Raw genomic sequence first — 17,468 nt, forward strand, 5'->3', positions numbered from 1 at the left:
TTACTGTGCTCACTGAAACCTCAGTGCCTGTTGCCACCAAGTCTTGCTGCAGGTCTTTTGCAGTCACTCGAGGCTTTTTCTCAGTCTGCCTTCTCAGAAAGCTGGTTGCAGCTGTTGATAGCTTCCTTTTTCTGCCCTGTCCAGGTAGTGTAACCACTGTTCCTTTAGCATTGAACTTGCAAATTATGCTTCCAACGGTGTCTCTAGGAACATTCAGTGCCCTCGCTATCTTTTTGTATCCTGTTCCTTGTTTGTGAAGGGCGATGATCTCTTCTCTTAACTTTTTGGACCATTCTTTTGACATAGCCATATTTTTAACATGCAGTCACACGTGACACTCAACGAACCCCAAGCCAGTTCAGGTATTTCATGTGCTCCAGCTCAAGCACACCTGGTGCAGCTACTGAAGCCCTTGATTCGTTGCATCAGGTGTGCTTGAGACAACACCTGTTTTGCATATTTGTGCTGTTGTGAGGGATTCTATTCAGGGGGTTGAATACTTTTGAGACCGGAGAAGTCATTATAAGTTGCATTTTCAGTTGAATTTGGGGAAACCACTTGAAGCATTTGTTGTGTTGAGCTATTTCAATTGCTTTTGTTTGATTTGTTCATTGCAAACAGCTGAACGTCTGTAAATTTTGACAATAAACCTGATTTGCAATGGGGTTGAATAATTTTTATTGCAACTGTAGATGACTGGCAACCGACACACTCTGCAGAATAGCCCCCCTTGGAAAGAGCAAGGCCAAACAAACGCCTTACGAATGGAATCTGCCAGCCTACAGCAGGATTTGACTGACATCCACCTGAGTGGCATGCAAGAGCTGCGTTCGGCCACAGCTTGCTCTCTACCCTGGTTTTCACCCAAGCCTTCGATACCTCAGAGAGTTTTCCCCGTCTCATGAACTGGAGGCATGCTTTGTACGTGGCAAGCTGCTCTTTGGCCAACCCAGCCACTTGGGTCCGTGTGGCCTACACCAGCCTTCCCCAACCTGCAGCCCTCCAGATGTCTTGGAGTACAGTGCCCAGCATTCCTGAGCATCTGACATGCTGGACAGGCACCATGCTGGGGAAGGCTGGTCTGTGCTGACTGCAGCGATGGCTCTCTGGGGTTCCAGGCAGGGGTCGTTCCCAGCCCTACCTGGAGCAGCCAGAATCAAACCAGGGACCTTCCTCAAGCCAAGCAGGGGCTCTGTCACTGACAAACCACCCTTCTCCACACGTTGCACTGGCACATATGCTCCTAAGCCATCCCAAGAGCATGCTGGGCAGGCACAATCCTCCCAGCTCCTGGGGACCGCCCAGTCAATGCTGCCCCTCAGCATCCTGGGTTTCCCTTTGCCTGGCCAGCTAGGCCTCGAGGTTGGCAGGAGGATGCATTGTTGGCAATGGCGATGCTCCCGGGGTTGCCCTGGGCCCATCTGCTGTAGCCTGAGCTGCATGAGGGAATTCCAGTGTGTCCTTGTCCGTGGACTGGCAGAGCAAAGAGGGGGTCAAAGCTGTGTGTGGGGTCCCTCTGCTTCAACTATCTTAGCAGGGGATTCAGCCAACATGGAGGCTTACGTCTTCAACTGTCTGGATACTGCTGCTGGCACAAAACACAGCTGCCCATCTGTTGACCGGGGCAGTGAGATGTGTGTGTATCACACCAGTTTCGAAGTTTCTGGACTGGCTGCTAGCAAACGACGAGGCCCGATTCAAGATGCTAGCATTAGTGTACAAAACCCTAAGTGGCTGAAGACCGGGTACTTGATGGACCATCTTCCTCAATACCAACCATCCTGGCATTGAAGTTCATCTAGGAGGCTTTGCTTGTGACTCATGGGGCTACCACACCTGGCAGGGCCTTCTCGGGGGCAACACTCCTGGCTGTCGAACTCCCTTCTGGGAGAGATTCGGCCATCTCCCATGCTTTTGTCATTTAGGTGCCAGTTAATAAGCTATTTATTTATGCAGGCTTTGGGGGGTATATGTAAGTGCTCCATTTGTTTTTCTGACTGTGTTGATGGTTTTATTGTACTTTATTATATATTAGTGGATGGTCCCAGTTTCGCATGGGTTGGAATACCCCTCAGTTTGATACACATCAAAAGCAAACGTACACAGCTGTCAGATCTGGACACATTGTACCCACCCCCACTGGTACCCCTAGGCATGGCCCCTGCCATGGGGCACCCCTATGGCCCCCTCAGGAAAGGGTCTTCCCACTCCATTCCCCTGAGGGGGGGACTGCCTCATAGCAGGGGGGAGAGGGCAGAAGGATTAATTTGTCCATTGGCCTGCTCACTGCCCCTGGTTTCAAAGCATATCAACCACAAAATATGCTCTGGTTGGAGATATTTGTGACCTAGCGACTAAAGAAGTTCCTGCAGGCTTTAAAGTAATTTGAATGAATGCAGTTTAAAAACAAAATAATCCTGAGGTGCACATCTCTAGGGCCCCCTTAGCATGCAGTCCAAGTTTCAGGTGCTTAGGTTTCATTGCCTTGGCACTATGGTGCTGACAAGACAGATGAATAGTCAGACACACATCCTCTGTTATTCTTATAGATTTGTGATTTTAGAGTTATGACTTTAATGTTGTTTGTATCTTTTACTGTGTTTTATATAGGTTGTTAGTCACCCTGGGCCCTTTCCTGGTAGTTCCACATGGACCCATGGCCCGACTGGAGTCCACCAGGAAAAAAGCTTTCAGTGTGGTGGCCCCCTTCCTGTGGAACTCCCTGCCTCTGGAGGTCAGGCAGGCGCCAACGTTGGGTTCCTTCCAACACCTCCTGAAAACATTGTTATTTCAGGGAGCCTTCCTTGAGTGACTTTTATCAAACTCTGTTTCTTTTTTTTTCTTTGTTTAAAAATTATTTTAACATAGTGTTTTTATTCTTTACCCTGTCTGCTGTTCACCGCTCCAAGGTCTTTGAATGTGAAGCAGTATACAAATACTGTAAATCAGATAAATACATGTGTGAGGAAGGACAGGGCATACATCAAATAAATCAAATGAATACATGCGCATCTCCGCGCTCCCTTTGGGAATGCCAGGTCTACAAAATGCATGGCCTGGACTGCATGTGGTTGGCAGGAACACCAGAGAATAAATCAGACTGACAAATAGGGAACCAAAGATCCTGATTTCTGGAGACCAGCGAGAGACATCATGGGGATGTTTGCATGACATGACAGCCCACATGGGCTACCCTGGTGAGGCTGTGGCATGTGTGAAGTGCATGTGGCTGCCATTTTGAATATGCAACCCCCACTTGGGGACTGTCATGTTGTGCACACCAGTGACTGCAGGTTATGCGAGGGTTGTTTAACACTCACTGGGTTGGCATGACATGACAACCCCCAAGTGGCGATGGCATATGCAGTCTGGCCACCACAGGTATGGATTAAATAACCCACAACTCATAATGGGTTACTTATCCCTCAATGTGCTGCAGTGTGTCGTCTGAACACGGTGAATGTTTTCTTTGAGCCACTGTGTAGCCTTGCTTAGCTTTATTTCCAGTTCTGCAACCTCGTGCTGCAGTGATTTCTTTTTATCAGCAACTGTACAAAACGACCACAATTATGAGAAGTGGCCTGTTATCCTGGTGAGTGGCTGAATGGCAAATGTAAATGCCTACCCTTTGCCTTTGCTCAGATGCTGTGGTACCCTCCAATGGAGCTCTGCCATGCTCCCTAACTGGGGGAACACAGCAGGGAGCGTGGCAAAATGGAGTGGTGTGGCACTGATGGGCAAATGTCCTCCCACAAGAGGTAGGCACCTGGGTTAAAGATATTATCAGCCTCAAGGTCAGCGAGGCCAAGCACATTCCCCACTGGCTTTTGCTATGTTCTCATTGTCAACATCCAATGCAGATCCTTCCATTCTCTTCTGTATGGACTGTCCAATTGGTGGGCATGCAAGTAAACAAACTCTTGAGAGGGTGGCTGGAGACACAAGCAGCCTGGTCCTGCTTTGATAGCACAGAAGAGAGGAAGCAGCCACGGCAGTACCAGGGGCTGCTTGTCAAGTCTGCCATCAAGGAGAAGCGGCTGCGCCACGCAAGAGGAGACTACACTGGATCTTCAGTCTTGCTTGCACAGCAAGGCCGCCAGGCACGCGGCTTTATCCAAAGCCTGAACCACTTCTTAGCCTCCTTGATGGTGAAGATTGATTAAAAAAAGAGTGGGGGGAGAAGGGAGGAGAAAAATGAAGCTGTGATACATCAGTAACTTGGTGAAGCTGCGCAACACAGTGACCTCCATTGCGATGTAAGATGTTCCATGGACAAGCACACACCTACCTCGTAAATGTTGGGATGCCACATTTTGGTCAGGAATCTGAAGGTAGGTGGTGAATATGGATAGTCCATAGGAAATTTAATATGAGCCTGAAAAAGAACAAAACCTCAATTTAAACACTCATTTAGCACAACTGTATAACCTTTTAAGGACCGGTACCTGAACTTGTGTTTGCCCTTCTCCTTCCCAATCCAGTTTCCTTTAGTATCATGTCTTTTCGACGGTAAGCCTGAGGGCAGGGACTTTCTTATTATTGATCTTAGAGCAGGGTAAGAATGCTTTAAGCAAACAAAGCAGCAGTAAGTATTCCCTTTTCAATGCTGGAGGGCTATTTTCGTTCCTCCACACTGAGCACCCCTGAACTCTGAGAACAGAACAAGTGTAATGGCCCCTGTCCTGAACTGGGGACTACAGTATATGTTGGAAAGGGCAGAAGAGAAGATGGGGCTTTACAAAAAAGGAACAGAAACAACCAGGGACAGTTTACTAGAAGCAAACGGGGCACAACAGGGACGGCCAAGGAAAAATTTCACTGAGCTGGAATTTGAAAGGTTTGGAAAGTAAAAAATTATAGGCATTAGGAGCGTACTAGCAGAAGGCATGAAGTCTAGAGGAAGGAAAAATGGGGGCTCTGCAGAAAGTGAGTTTGTGCAAAGTAAAGAGGAAAAAATGGGGTACGATGGAGGAAACACAGCACTCAAAGGATAAAATAGAGCTGGAAAAGCTTGCAAGATGACACAGAAGTACACGGACTCAATACAGAGACTCAAGCAATCAGATCTAACAATTTAGCAGATCGTTCATGCTCTCCAAAAAATAGCCAGACATGAGCTGTGGAGACCTAGTTACAACCCTTCCCCTCACTGGCTGGCCCTGGGCAAATCACTCTTTCTTAGGCTAGCCTACCTCACGGGGTTGTACTGAAGATACAATAGGGAGTGGGGAGAGAACCAAGTGTACCATCTTGTGCTCCTTGGAGGAAAAGGTGGGAAATAAATGAAATAAACTGTACTTTTCGGGACAAACCCAAGGAGACTATCAACTGTGTGGAAGTCTAGGCACACAGTGAGAAGTGTTTCATAACTTCAGAAGAATTAAAATATCTGAAGGCTGTATTGGTCTGATGCAGACAGTCTTGGAGATGCCCCAAGTGTGTGGTTAGGCTGCTGGTAGCCTGGGAGCCCAATGTGGCTTCTCACATGGATACCTTTCCAGCCCGCCTCTCCCACAACACCCTGAAGGCCACTGTAACCTTCCATATGCAGAACTGCACACACCCCGCCCCCAATCAGAGAGGCACATAAGAGGTCTCTAATCCACATGTGTGAACAGCAACAGGAGCTTGGAGTTCACAATCTGCAGCTCAGCTGCTGGCCCCCATGTGAAAGCAAAGAAACACGGGGACATGTCATGGACACATGCCGAAGAGCCCTTGCTAAATCCAAAAGAGTGATTCCAAAAATGTGATTCCTGCTAAGGTAGGTGCCAACTAGGACCATATGTTACGAAGGATAAACAATGCCTTTTGCGCAAAGTGTGGTAACCACTCCCTACACCCATGATGGCGAACCTATGACACGCATGTCAGCACTGACATGCGTAGCCATTTTCGATGACACGCGGCCGCATGCGGTCGCATACAGAGAAGTATGGGGCCGCATGCCGAGAAGGATGTTTCATCCTCGGCTACTGCACGGCCAGGTGCAGTAGCCGAGGATGAAACATTTGCTGTAGTGTAGTGTAGACACTCTGTGCCGGAGGTCTGTAGGCCAAAACAACAGAACTCCGGCACAAAGTGTCTAGTTCTAGGACTTCCGGTTAGGCTGTTAGATGATCTTTGACCTCACTTCCGGCCGGCGGAGCAGGGAGCAGCGGAATGCCGCGGGGGACGCATCTCTGGGGGCCCTGTGATCGCCATTACCAGCAACCACATAACCACAGCAACCATCATCCAATCTACTGTTCTGGGGTGTCGTGGATTTCTAATTGACCATCATTACTGAGATAAGTGAGGGGGAGGCTGGGAGAGGCGAGGGCCTATGCTATGGGTGCCGTTTCCCGCCGTTAGAAATAGCAGCAGCCATCTTAATTTATATAAGGAACGCCATTTTGCAGCATAGTGCAGACTCCATTTCACCACTATTACTGTTGTGCATCCTTATTAACCCCTATTTCTGCTTATTAACCCTGCCCTTTCCTAAAAGACAGTTACATGTGCCATCTTGTGGTCAGTTAGGCTAGTTAACCCCTAATTGCCTGCAGGGCTAACAGGCTATCTATAATTCTATCTTCTGTCACTGCCCCCCTGATGGAGAACCCAAAAAATAAAAAAACCAAGGTTAAGTAAAGGAAGTGGTAGTAGCAGTAGCCGACCCTTTCAAGAGACATGGACCGAGATGTATAGCATTATAGAAAAAAATGGCAGATCATTTTGCGTTCTATGTACTGAAACGGTAGTAAGCAGAACGTGGAATATAAATAGACATTTTGAAACTAATCATTCCCAGCTCTTGAAAAAAAGTGAGGATGAAAGGAAGGAATACATTTCCAGGCAGCTACACCTTTATAAGAGCCAATCTAATTCCATCCTTAAATTTATAAAAGGCTCTACAAATTTAACATCTGCAAGTTTGAGCATTGCTCACTCCATAGCTCAGCATGGAAAAGCACTCAGTGAGGGAGAATTTATTAAAGAAACTCTCCTAAGATGTGCACCAGTTCTATTTCACGATATGCAGAATAAAGATGCAATTATTAAGAGAATATCTGAGTTACCACTCAGTAGAAATATCATAAAAGACCGAATAATGAGACTGAACACAAACGTACAACATCAATTAAAGAGAGACATAAGTAATTGTAAATATTTTTCGATCTCTCTTGATGAAACTACTGATGTCACATCACATGCTCAGTTGGCCATTATTGGTCGATATTCTGATGGTCTCACAATGAGAGAAGAGTTGATAAAGTTACTATCAGTGCCAACAAGTACATCAGGAAGCGAAATATGTAAGGTTGTTATACAAACATTCCGTGACCGTCAGTGACGACAGATGGGGCACCAAACATGGTGGGGAAAAAAGTCGGATTTGTCAAATTGTTTATGGAACCTATTGGACATCCGATTGTGCCTTTTCATTGTATTATCCATCAGGAGGTTTTATGTGCCAAGGCCGGTTTCACCGACTTAAACGACTTAATGTCAGTTGTTACAAAAATAGTTAATTTAATAGCTGCTCGCCCCCTTCACAAGCGAGAATTTTCTGCACTTTTACTGGAGGTTGATTCCACCTACAGTGGACTGCTGATGTACAATAATGTAAGATGGCTGAGCCGAGGCAAAGTTCTTGAGCGCTTTGTGGAGTGCTTTGAAGAAATTAAGGTATTTCTTGAGGATAAGGATCTGGGAAACTTTTCTCAGCTCAATGATGATAAGTGGGTCAACACCCTGATATTTTTTACAGATCTCTCTGTTCATATTAATGAACTGAACTTAAAGTTACAAGGTTTTGGCAAAAGTATTGACGTTATGTTTGGATACATAAAAGCTTTTGAAAGTAAACTTAAAATTTTCAAGCGAGATGTAGAAACTAAAACTTATAAGTATTTTCCTCAAGTAACAAAGTATTTTGAGAAGGCCAGTGCAGCTGTACAAAATGAAATGGAACCCTTGCATATAAAGTACCAGCATGTTTTAGACTCGTTACTTGACCAGTTCAGTGATAGATTTAATCAATTTAGAAGCCTAGAACAGACCATAAAAATAATTAAGTATCCTGATGTAGTAGTCTACAGTAGTTTGGAATTAAATGGTTTCCAATGGATGCAAATTGATGATTTGGAGATGCAACTTGCAGAATTTCAAGACAGCATCTGGGCTCAGGTGTTTGTCAACTTGAGGTCAAAGCTTGAGAATCTGGAAAGGTGCCGTTTGGAGAATCAAGAGTAGTGCCACTACGAAAAGGAAATTTGGAGTGCCTGGAACCGATTACCAGACACTTTTAGCACCCTGAAAAATATAGCAATGGCTTTACTCACAATTTTTCCCTCTACGTACTTTTGTGAGACCTTATTCTCAGCGTTAAATAATATCAAAACCAACAAAAGAAACAGATTGACAGATGAAGTTAGTAGCGCTTGCTTGGGCTTGAAGTGTACAAAATACCAACCTTCAATTGAAGGTTTAACCAATGAAATTCAGCAACAAAAAAGTCACTAATAGGCAGGTTAGTTAAAGAATTCCCCCTCCCCCTCGCTTATCTTAGTTCACGGCACCCCACACAAGTTAAATAATATCAAGACCAACAAAAGAAACCGACTGACAGATGAACAAAGAAGTCACTAAGCAGGTAAGTTAAATAATTAGTTTTTGGTTTATTAAATACAGTTATATATTACAATTATACCTTTTTGTTATTTAAACTATAAATATCGCAAAATTATGGTTTTTTTCTCGAAGTGACACACCACCCGAGTTATGCTCGGTTTTTTGGCAAATTTTGACACACCAAGCTCAAAAGGTTGGCCATCACACCAACCTTTCCCAACCTGGACTACTATGCCAGCTGGGAGATGCTGGGAGTTGTAGTCCAATACATCTGGAGAGCACCAGGTTGGGGAAGGCTGCCTAAATTTATTCCAGAACTAACGCCACTCCAACATCATGCTTTAGATTAGCGGCTCTTGTAAAAGACAACCGAACAGAGAGGGGAGCATGTCCTTCAAGCAATTCACTCACAATGCAGGAAACACCTGACGTTTCAAACTGATACCATGTGCTACAAGCAAGTTCAGTGAGGCCGATTCATCTCCCTAGCTCTTGCCACCTCCACTTTAGGCAGACCAAAAAAGAGAGAGAGGCCATTAATAGCTCATGGTATTTTCAGAAGTCAACACAAACTTCTTATTCCGCAGCTGCCATGGCTGGATTCCTGCATTCCCCACGCAGCAGTGTTTGAAGCACTTACAGATAAGGATTCTGCTATCTGAGGTGGTGTAGTGTATTTGCGGGCTCTTAAACCAGCCAGAAATTGGGTTAAGCAGAATCCACTGGAAAAGCCCATGACGAAACTGTTATAGTGAGGTCCTTCTTTCCATCATGGGTTGTTTAAAAAAAAAAGCACCATGCAGCCTGGATTGCAAGGCACTTGGCTTCTGCAGAAACCCGAAGCAGATGTACACAAGAGGAGAGCTGTTAATCTTCCAGGAACAGACCAAGGGTTCCAGCAGAAACAGCAAGGGAAAACCCTCCAGCAGCCATAGCATAGAAAGCCACTCTCTGAGCAAGAAACGATGCAACTGCATGAAGGCCAAAGGATCCACAAAAGGGGCAAGACTCTTTTTCAAGTGATAATAGAATGTTTGAGTCTCACACTCCTCATACCTGGGAACAAGTATGACAGGTGGGCACTTTCTAAAATGACAGTTCAAGAATAGGAAGAGACAGAATCAGATTTAGACATGGATCACCGATCCTTCAACTGCGGCACTTACTAATCTGACCAAGATTTTAGGTCTTTTTACCTGATTATGCCAGGGAAATTAGGGTAGGAGTTTCTGAGAGCAACAGCTGATCTATGGGCCTCACCAAGTCAAAATATGGATTCACAAATGCACGGTCATTCAGTGGACAGCAGACTCAAAATGATGGCTTGTATGTGTGAAAAACCCATTACAGAGCCACCAACCTATTTTCCAAAGGAGGTGGTTCAGACTGAGTTGCAAGTGATGGAGGAGAGATGTAAAATTAAGAGTAAAGAGATGAGGAGAAGTAAGTAGGCACTGTGCAGCCAAAGCCTACAGGGACATTAGAGCTACCACAGAGCTTTGGACCAAGCTGTAGATGTTCAAGCTTGTATCGCTACTCTGAAACTTGGTTCTAAGGATCCCTAGAATAAACACCACTTTAATCAGAAGTCAATGCTGTATTTGTGGTCAGAAATTGGGTTAAGTGGTATTTCATCTGAGGAGACATCGACATGGCCTAACATGCAGAAAGAAATGTTACCAGACCATCAAGCAATATGTAATGAAAGATGTTTGGGGAAGATTGGGGGGGGCGGGGTGGAGAGAAGGGAAGGGAAAAGATCTAAGGTATTTTTCTACTACAGAAATTGAACAAGTTTATTCAAACCATGTGACAGAAGTTTACCATCAGTGGACCAATAGAGACAAAAATAGTGTCTTCACCACTAAAATCAAAAGCACCACTTTAAAGCATTTTGCTGATGATAATACCGCCCCTCCCCCCAAACACAAGATACTGAAACGGCAGACTGAAGCTCCTTTTTGTTGGCTGCATTTCCATCATGGAGGTCCTCTTCAGCAGTGTAGATGTGAAGAATGATCTTCCAGAATTGAAGTTCGGGAACAAGTCACCCTCGTGCAACAGACCTGACCTTGCTGGAATGCGCCTGGGCCAACAGGGGCCAGAGAAGGGGCGGCCTAGGCTGTGTGTGCGTGTGCGGGGGGAGGGGGCAGGGGCTGGCTCCCCAGTCTGAGCAAGAAGCTGATATGCCAGTTCCTGACCACCCCACTCCTTTGGCCACCCCAGGAGACACCTTACTAGTGCTGACCAAACTGCTGCTTCAGCCACACAAGCCGTGGAATGCCCTGAATTTGCCGCAGCTGGACCCACTAGTGGCACGCAGGTTGGCAGCTTGACTTTGACAAGCATCTAAATTTGGGAGTTTCCTTTTATTTACCAGGGAAAACTCCCCATTAATAAAAAGGACATTCCCAAACTGAGTGGTTGCCATGGAAACAGAGGCTGTAGGTTTCTATTCTGGTTCTAAGGGATGTACAGGAATTTCTCCAAGCGCGATAACTCTTCTCCTCTTCCAGCTCTGACACTGTTACCAGCCAACTTGGGCCCTTCCATCTGCAGGAGATGTCCCGCTCACTATCCCCTGCACCCTGTAAACAGGTGAGGAGAACAGAGACACAACAGAGAACAGTCTCGGTGGTAGCCCCCATTTGTGGAACTCCCTGCGGGAGAGGTGCAGTTAGACCCCACCGTGAATACTTTGAAATGTAAGTCGAAGACTTTTTTTTAATTTACAAAAGCATTTGGCTCCTGACTTGTTGATTTTGGTGTTTTTAGGTTAGATTATTATTGTTGTATTTTAAATTGTTTTATCATGATAGTAGGATTTTATTGTTGTGTTACTGGTACTTGTTTTTATTAGTATTGTAAGCTGCTCTTTTGGAGAAAGGGTAAGGTATAGGATTTAGACAGACAGAAAATACAGGATTTGAACCCAAGATTTGCCAAGTCAAATGCTTCTCCAGGCAGGAATTTAACAGGAAGGGTGTAGCAATTCCTGTGCAATTTGAGGGTAACTTGCCAAGTAATCCATGACAAATATTGCATAATGTGCTTTACCCATAGGAGGGACCCATCAGGTTTTCTGCCACTCGCAACTACCATTTCTGGAAACACAGGCATATTGGTGCAGTAGTTTTGGAACAGCCAGGCAGCTGCAATTAATGTAGCCCCAGAGTTCACCCTCTGTCAAACCGCAAAAGATGGTTTAATAAGCCTCCTCAAGTTGTACACAGGACAAGCTAACTTAGCCAGCCAAAACAACAACAACAACAAAACAATAGTAGTTACTATTGGCCCTCACCACCAACCCAACCAAAAGGACTCCAAGCATCCTTTTATTGCAGTAGTTGGAAAATCTGTGGTCAGCGATTCTGTGCCTTCTGACCCTGCTTGCACTTCCCTCTCCCCATTTCCAAGTCACTGCTCCAGATGGTGCAATTCTCCCTTAAACCTCTACACAGCATCTTTCCTGGGGTCCTAGCAAAGGCTCAAACCCGCCAAACAATATACTGAAACCCAGCTAACACCATGATCTCCATAGCTCACTCTACTCCTGGTGATTTTAATGTGTGGCTCCCTTCATTGCAAGTTACGTGCTCCATTCTTGTAGCGAACAAGCACTGTTCTATGAGAGGCACCTACATTCATCCCAGTTCGTGTGTTTCACCACTTGAGAAAGGAATTCCAAGGGCACTGGTCAATCTGTGTGAAGCAGCTCCCACAAAAGTTTAGTAGATGCCAACCATTTCAGCACAAGACCCAGAGAGAAGTCAGAAGGCCCAGGAGGCAGTTCTGCAGCTGCTGCTGTCACCCACACATTTTTGGCTTGCCTAAGTGGCTGGCCAAAAATCTACCGTCAGCAGGGCACTACTACTCCCCCTAGGGCAGGGTCTGGTCCTGGACCTCATGCTGCACCACTGAAACACCCTCTCCAGTGTCAGGTTTGGGGCTGGAGGACTGCTTTGGTTCTGTGCATGCCTGGCAAGCCCACACACCTGCCACACCCTCCAGCTCTGAGCTGAACAGGGGAGTGGGAAACGTGCTTAAAAGGTGCTCTGAGCACAGAAACAGAACAAACCCAAAGCCTCCTCCAAACTTTGAGTAAGGGACAGGGATCAACCTCCTCAGCACCTCCAGGGTTGGGAGGAGGTCTGGGGCTATCACACTCTCCATTGGCTGCCTGAGCATTCAGCCTGGTGAACAGGGTGTGAATTGTGGATCCCTGACAAACATGCTTGAGCATTTACCCATTCCCACTGGTAGTACACATGAATACAGTACATAAATGGAAAGCAGCTACCACTCCACCATGCTCATTCTAGAACAAGCCACTGCCAGGGCACCACATGGCCTTGTTCAGACACCTTACCAAAACCTACCCACAAACCATGGCTAGGCACAGCCCATTTGCTCTTCATTCTGCCTGCTCTTCCCTTCAATCCCAAAATCCTATATAAGACAGGAGGAGGAAAAGCCAAGTCTTCCTGGAATCTTCCTTGGATATCCTCCGATTTGGACTTAGAGATGAGCTGTGCAGTGGCGACGTTTGCTGACAAAGACCAAATTATTGAGGGTGGTTAACACAATAAAGGGGAAGCAAAGAGCTCCAAAAGGATTTCCCAAAACAGGGAAATTGGTATTTAATATGCCAAATGTAGTTCAATGTAACAAATGTAAAGTGATGCATGAGAACACACAAAAAATCCTAACTACATGTATACCCTGATGGGGCCCTAAGCTGGCAGTGACTGACCAGGAAAGGGATCCTGGGGTTGTTAGATAGCTCAATGAAAACTTCAACCCAGGGTGCAGCTCTGTGAAAGCTGCAAATTCCATGCTGGGGATCATTAGGAAAGGAATTGAAAATAAAACTGCCAGTATCATACTGCCTTCATACAAATCTAAGGTGTGAACACATGTGGGACACTGTGTTCAGTTCTGGTCACCGCAGCTGAAAAAGGATATTGTAGGGCGGATAATGGTGCATTGAAAATGATCAAGGGTGTGGAACAACTGCCCTAAGAGGAAAGATTACAACATTTGAGGCTTTTTAGGTTGCGAAAAGGTGAATATGGTGGACATGTATAAAGTTACGTATGGTGTGGAGAAAACGGAGTTTTTCCTTCCTCTCTCATAATACTAGAACCCAGGTCACCTGGGGTCAGGACAGATAAAAGGAAAGATTTCTTCACAGAACACATAGTTAAGCTATGGAATTTGCTACCACAAGATCTAGTGATGGCCAGCTTGGATGTCTTTAAAGGGCATTAGACAAATTCATGGTGGACAAGGCAATCAATGGCTGCCAGTCCTGATGACGATTACCTCCAGTAACAGATGCAGTGTGCCTCTGTATACACAGGAGGGCGCTGCTGCACGCATGTCCCGCTTGTGGGCTTGGCTTCCCACAGGCATCTGGTTGGCCACTGCGTGACTGGACAGGCCGCTGGTCTGATCCAGCACCGCTCTTATCTCTTATGATCTCTGCCTGTAAGCTGAATTTCAGCTATTAAGGGACCTCGCAAACCAACAGCTATGTTGGGGCACCCCTACGAGTATTTAAGGGATCTTATTTTAAAAATTAAATTTGATCAAAGCAGAAAGGCCACGTCCTGCTCAAGTCATCACTTGGTTGCAAGTCACTCCCCAAACGGCAACGAGAAGCCAGCGCTGTCTCCATCATCAAAATGGGTCAAGGGGTAAATCCATTCTTGAAAGGAGTGGGGTCCATTGCTGTTGTCCACAAATACACTGCCTCATTCGTTGATGTCATGCATTGTCTCTGCACATTAGGAAGTGCTTGGCTGAGACTTGGCAGCCGGAAGCAATGCCTTGTAACTCAGCTTGCGATGGAGCTGCTTTTGCAAACGGCAGAGACGTGATGAAGCACAGCACTGCTCCTCCCCTGGCAACCGGCAGGCTGCATGTTCTGGAGCAATGCTTCCCCTCGCCAGGCAGATTTTCCTTCCCCCTGCTTTGTCAGCACAGGTTGCCAGCGTACCTGCAGCGCCTGAACAGCACCAAAAAGGGGGGGGGGGTTCAGCCACCTGAGCAACATGCAGCACAGCACTGCAAAAATCCATCCTGATCAAAGCAGAGCTGAACTCTGGGATGGTTTTGTGAACTATGCCCATACTCAGCAGACCCAAGAACCTCTGCTGCAAGTTTCAGAAGGAAAGGGAATGTGGAAATCAATGGAGGGAAAAAGATTTAGGGGGTGAATGAACAACAGCAGAGTTCCAGGAAGGAGCTATACCTCAGAGTGAGCTGCTGGCAACCTGGAGAGCCTGCCTATCCCTTGCAAGGAAGCTGCAAGGAAGTAGAAGATGCTGCCAGTATGCCCCACCTGCATCCCAGATCGATGGGCTTGCTACAGCAAGTAGGGGGGGAAGGGGGGAAAGTGACTGGAAGAGACCACAGAGATAGGAAGAGGCTAATCACAACACCTGAATCATGGTAGAAAGATGGAGAGCCACTACTGACCATAATTTCAATATGCTGATGACACGCAGCTCTATCTCCTTGAATCAGGAGAAGCTGTGCAAGTCCTGGATCACGGCCTAGACTCAGTAATGGGCTGGATAAACCGAAGCCAATAAACCAAAGCTGAATCCTGGCAAGACAGAAGCCCTGTGGGTGAGTGGTTCCTGAGTCCAGGAGAGAGGCTCATTGCTTGTTCCAGATGAGGCTGCACTCCCTCTGAAAGATCAGGTCCATAGTCTGGGAGTAATCCTAGATCCATCATTGTCACTGGAGGCCCAAGTGCCCACGGTGGCTCAGAGTGCCTTTTACCAGCTCTAGTTCTCTATGGTTCTCTAGCTACAGCCTTTCCTGGACAGGGATAGCTTGGCCATGGTGGTACAGGCATCAGTAACCTCAAGACTGGATTACTGCAATGCGCTCTATGTGGGTCTGGTCCGGAAGCTGGAGCTAGTGCAGAATGCAGCAGCTCAGCTGTTGTCAGGAACTGCCCCTTTTCAGCATGTAACTCCTTTGCTGAGGGAACTGCACTGGCTGCCTATTCACTACTGGGCCGGGGTTAAAATATTGGTACTACTGCACAAAGCCCTAAACAACTTGAGACCAGGATACCTGAGAGAGCACCTTCTTCTTTACCAACCTGCCTGGTCACTGAGGTCATCACAGGGCATGTCCCTGGTGGCTCCACATGGACCCATGGCCCAGCTGGAGTCCACCAGGAAAAGAGCCTTCACAGTGTGGTGCCCCCCTTTCTGTGGAATTCCCTGCCTTTGGAGGTCAGGCAGGCACCGATGTTGTGTTCCTTTCCGGTGCCTCCTGAAGACATTATTATTTTGAGAGGCCTTCCTTGAATGATCAGCCGCAGTTTATTAAGTTCAGAATCTATTTATCTGAAAATGTTTTGTCTTAATGTGGTGTTTTATTCTTTTATCTTGTTGTTCAATGCTCTGAAAACTTTTCTGTGGAGCAGTATATAAATATTGTAAATAAAGAAAGAAATATTTTACTGTGGCTTCTGGACATGTCAAGTGCTATATACATTAACAGGGACAATTCTCATATCACCTAGAGACAAAAACACATAAAAGGAATGCAAAAACCTGCCACACAAGGTTTGCTTGGCACAGATACATGTAATAACAAGCCAATATCTACGTTAGCTTCCCCATCCCCACCCCCAAGCACAGGCATCTACAGGCATGAATATGGCCACCCTTACAGTAGTTAATGCACAAGTATGAGTCTCTGCGCAAATATCTGCAGGAGATTTGGGCTGCAGTTCTACCCCCCTCTAGGAAAATGTATTGGTACTGAACCTTATATTTTGCCCTGCTGGTGTACTGGGGTGGGGTGGGGTGTCACTTACCCTTCCTACTGCTGCACTGTAAGCCCCCAATTGGGGGGGGTGCAGGTAGCCTACTTCTAAAGCACAGAGGTTTTTGGATGGCCTTGCTAGCCAAGCCAAATACTGTGGCTGCCAAGTTCTCCCACTCCAGGTGAAGTGTGTGCCAGGTTCAGCCACTGCTCAGCGGACTGGCTCAGAGCCTACCACCAAGCAGCGGCTGAGGCAGCCCCATCACCCCATCTCGCAGGAGGGCGTGGGGGACTTCCTTCTTTGGCCTTGTGTGGTCAAGGCACTCCATGTGCCTTGGCCACACAGCTCCTAAGACACCCCCAGCCTTCCCCCACTTTGGAGCCGGGGAGAGGAGGGGGATTGCCGCAGAGCAGCCAGGATGAACCCTGCCATACCCACAGCGAAGTGTGTAAGTATCAGAGCCTGCTCTAAAGACTCCAGGGGAACAGCGTTCCTTTGAGAGCTTTAGTTTCCTTGAGCACTTTGAGGCATTGTGATCCCATCCAAGTTTCAGAGCCCGAGGGCAAAAATGGCTGAATAAGAAGCAAGCAGGTGACCAAGAGCAAGATGGCAGTCTTTCCTGCTCATTTTTTCCAAGTCCCTATCGAGAAGATAGTAATTGCTGCAGAATGATAGCCAATCATGACCGCTGCAGAATGATAGCCAACAATTGTTGGGCACATTCATGGGATAAAATTATACAAGCCGAAATCATGGCCAAACCGCATGATGCATCCCAATAAGGCAATCTCCACACATGCGCTGGTACACTAGACCTTGTTTCCCCGCCCTCCTCCACCACTAGCAAGACTTGCGTGTCCCCTCTGGCTCCTATTCTTAACATCTTGCTTACATGCAGAAGGGATCTCACTTCACCTGGACACTGAACTGAATGCTGGCTCTTGCTTCACCTGGATATTGAATTGACAGGTCTCTGGGTTCAGAGGTTAGCTTGTGCAGTGACGCAAGTGGTTGAGGAAGCATGTGAGCCAGAGATCACTTGCAATCTGCACCCTCA

The 17,468-nt window shown here is 46.6% G+C and overlaps 1 protein-coding gene across 2 annotated transcripts in view; it reads right to left on the minus strand.

Moving 5' to 3' along the window:
* UBE2R2 (ubiquitin conjugating enzyme E2 R2) overlaps positions 1 to 17,468 on the minus strand; it is a 97,011-nt gene that overhangs the window by 15,608 nt on the left and 63,935 nt on the right. For both annotated transcript variants that reach the window (XM_084832811.1, XM_084832812.1), the window contains exon 2: positions 4,289 to 4,375. In XM_084832811.1, the coding sequence (XP_084688937.1) occupies positions 4,289 to 4,375 (87 nt within the window). The remainder of the gene's footprint in view (positions 1 to 4,288; positions 4,376 to 17,468) is intronic.

The sequence above is a fragment of the Heloderma suspectum genome, chromosome 2 (assembly GCF_057233095.1).
Source record: "Heloderma suspectum isolate Gila_16-S chromosome 2, 16-S_ref, whole genome shotgun sequence".
NCBI lineage: Eukaryota > Metazoa > Chordata > Lepidosauria > Squamata > Helodermatidae > Heloderma > Heloderma suspectum.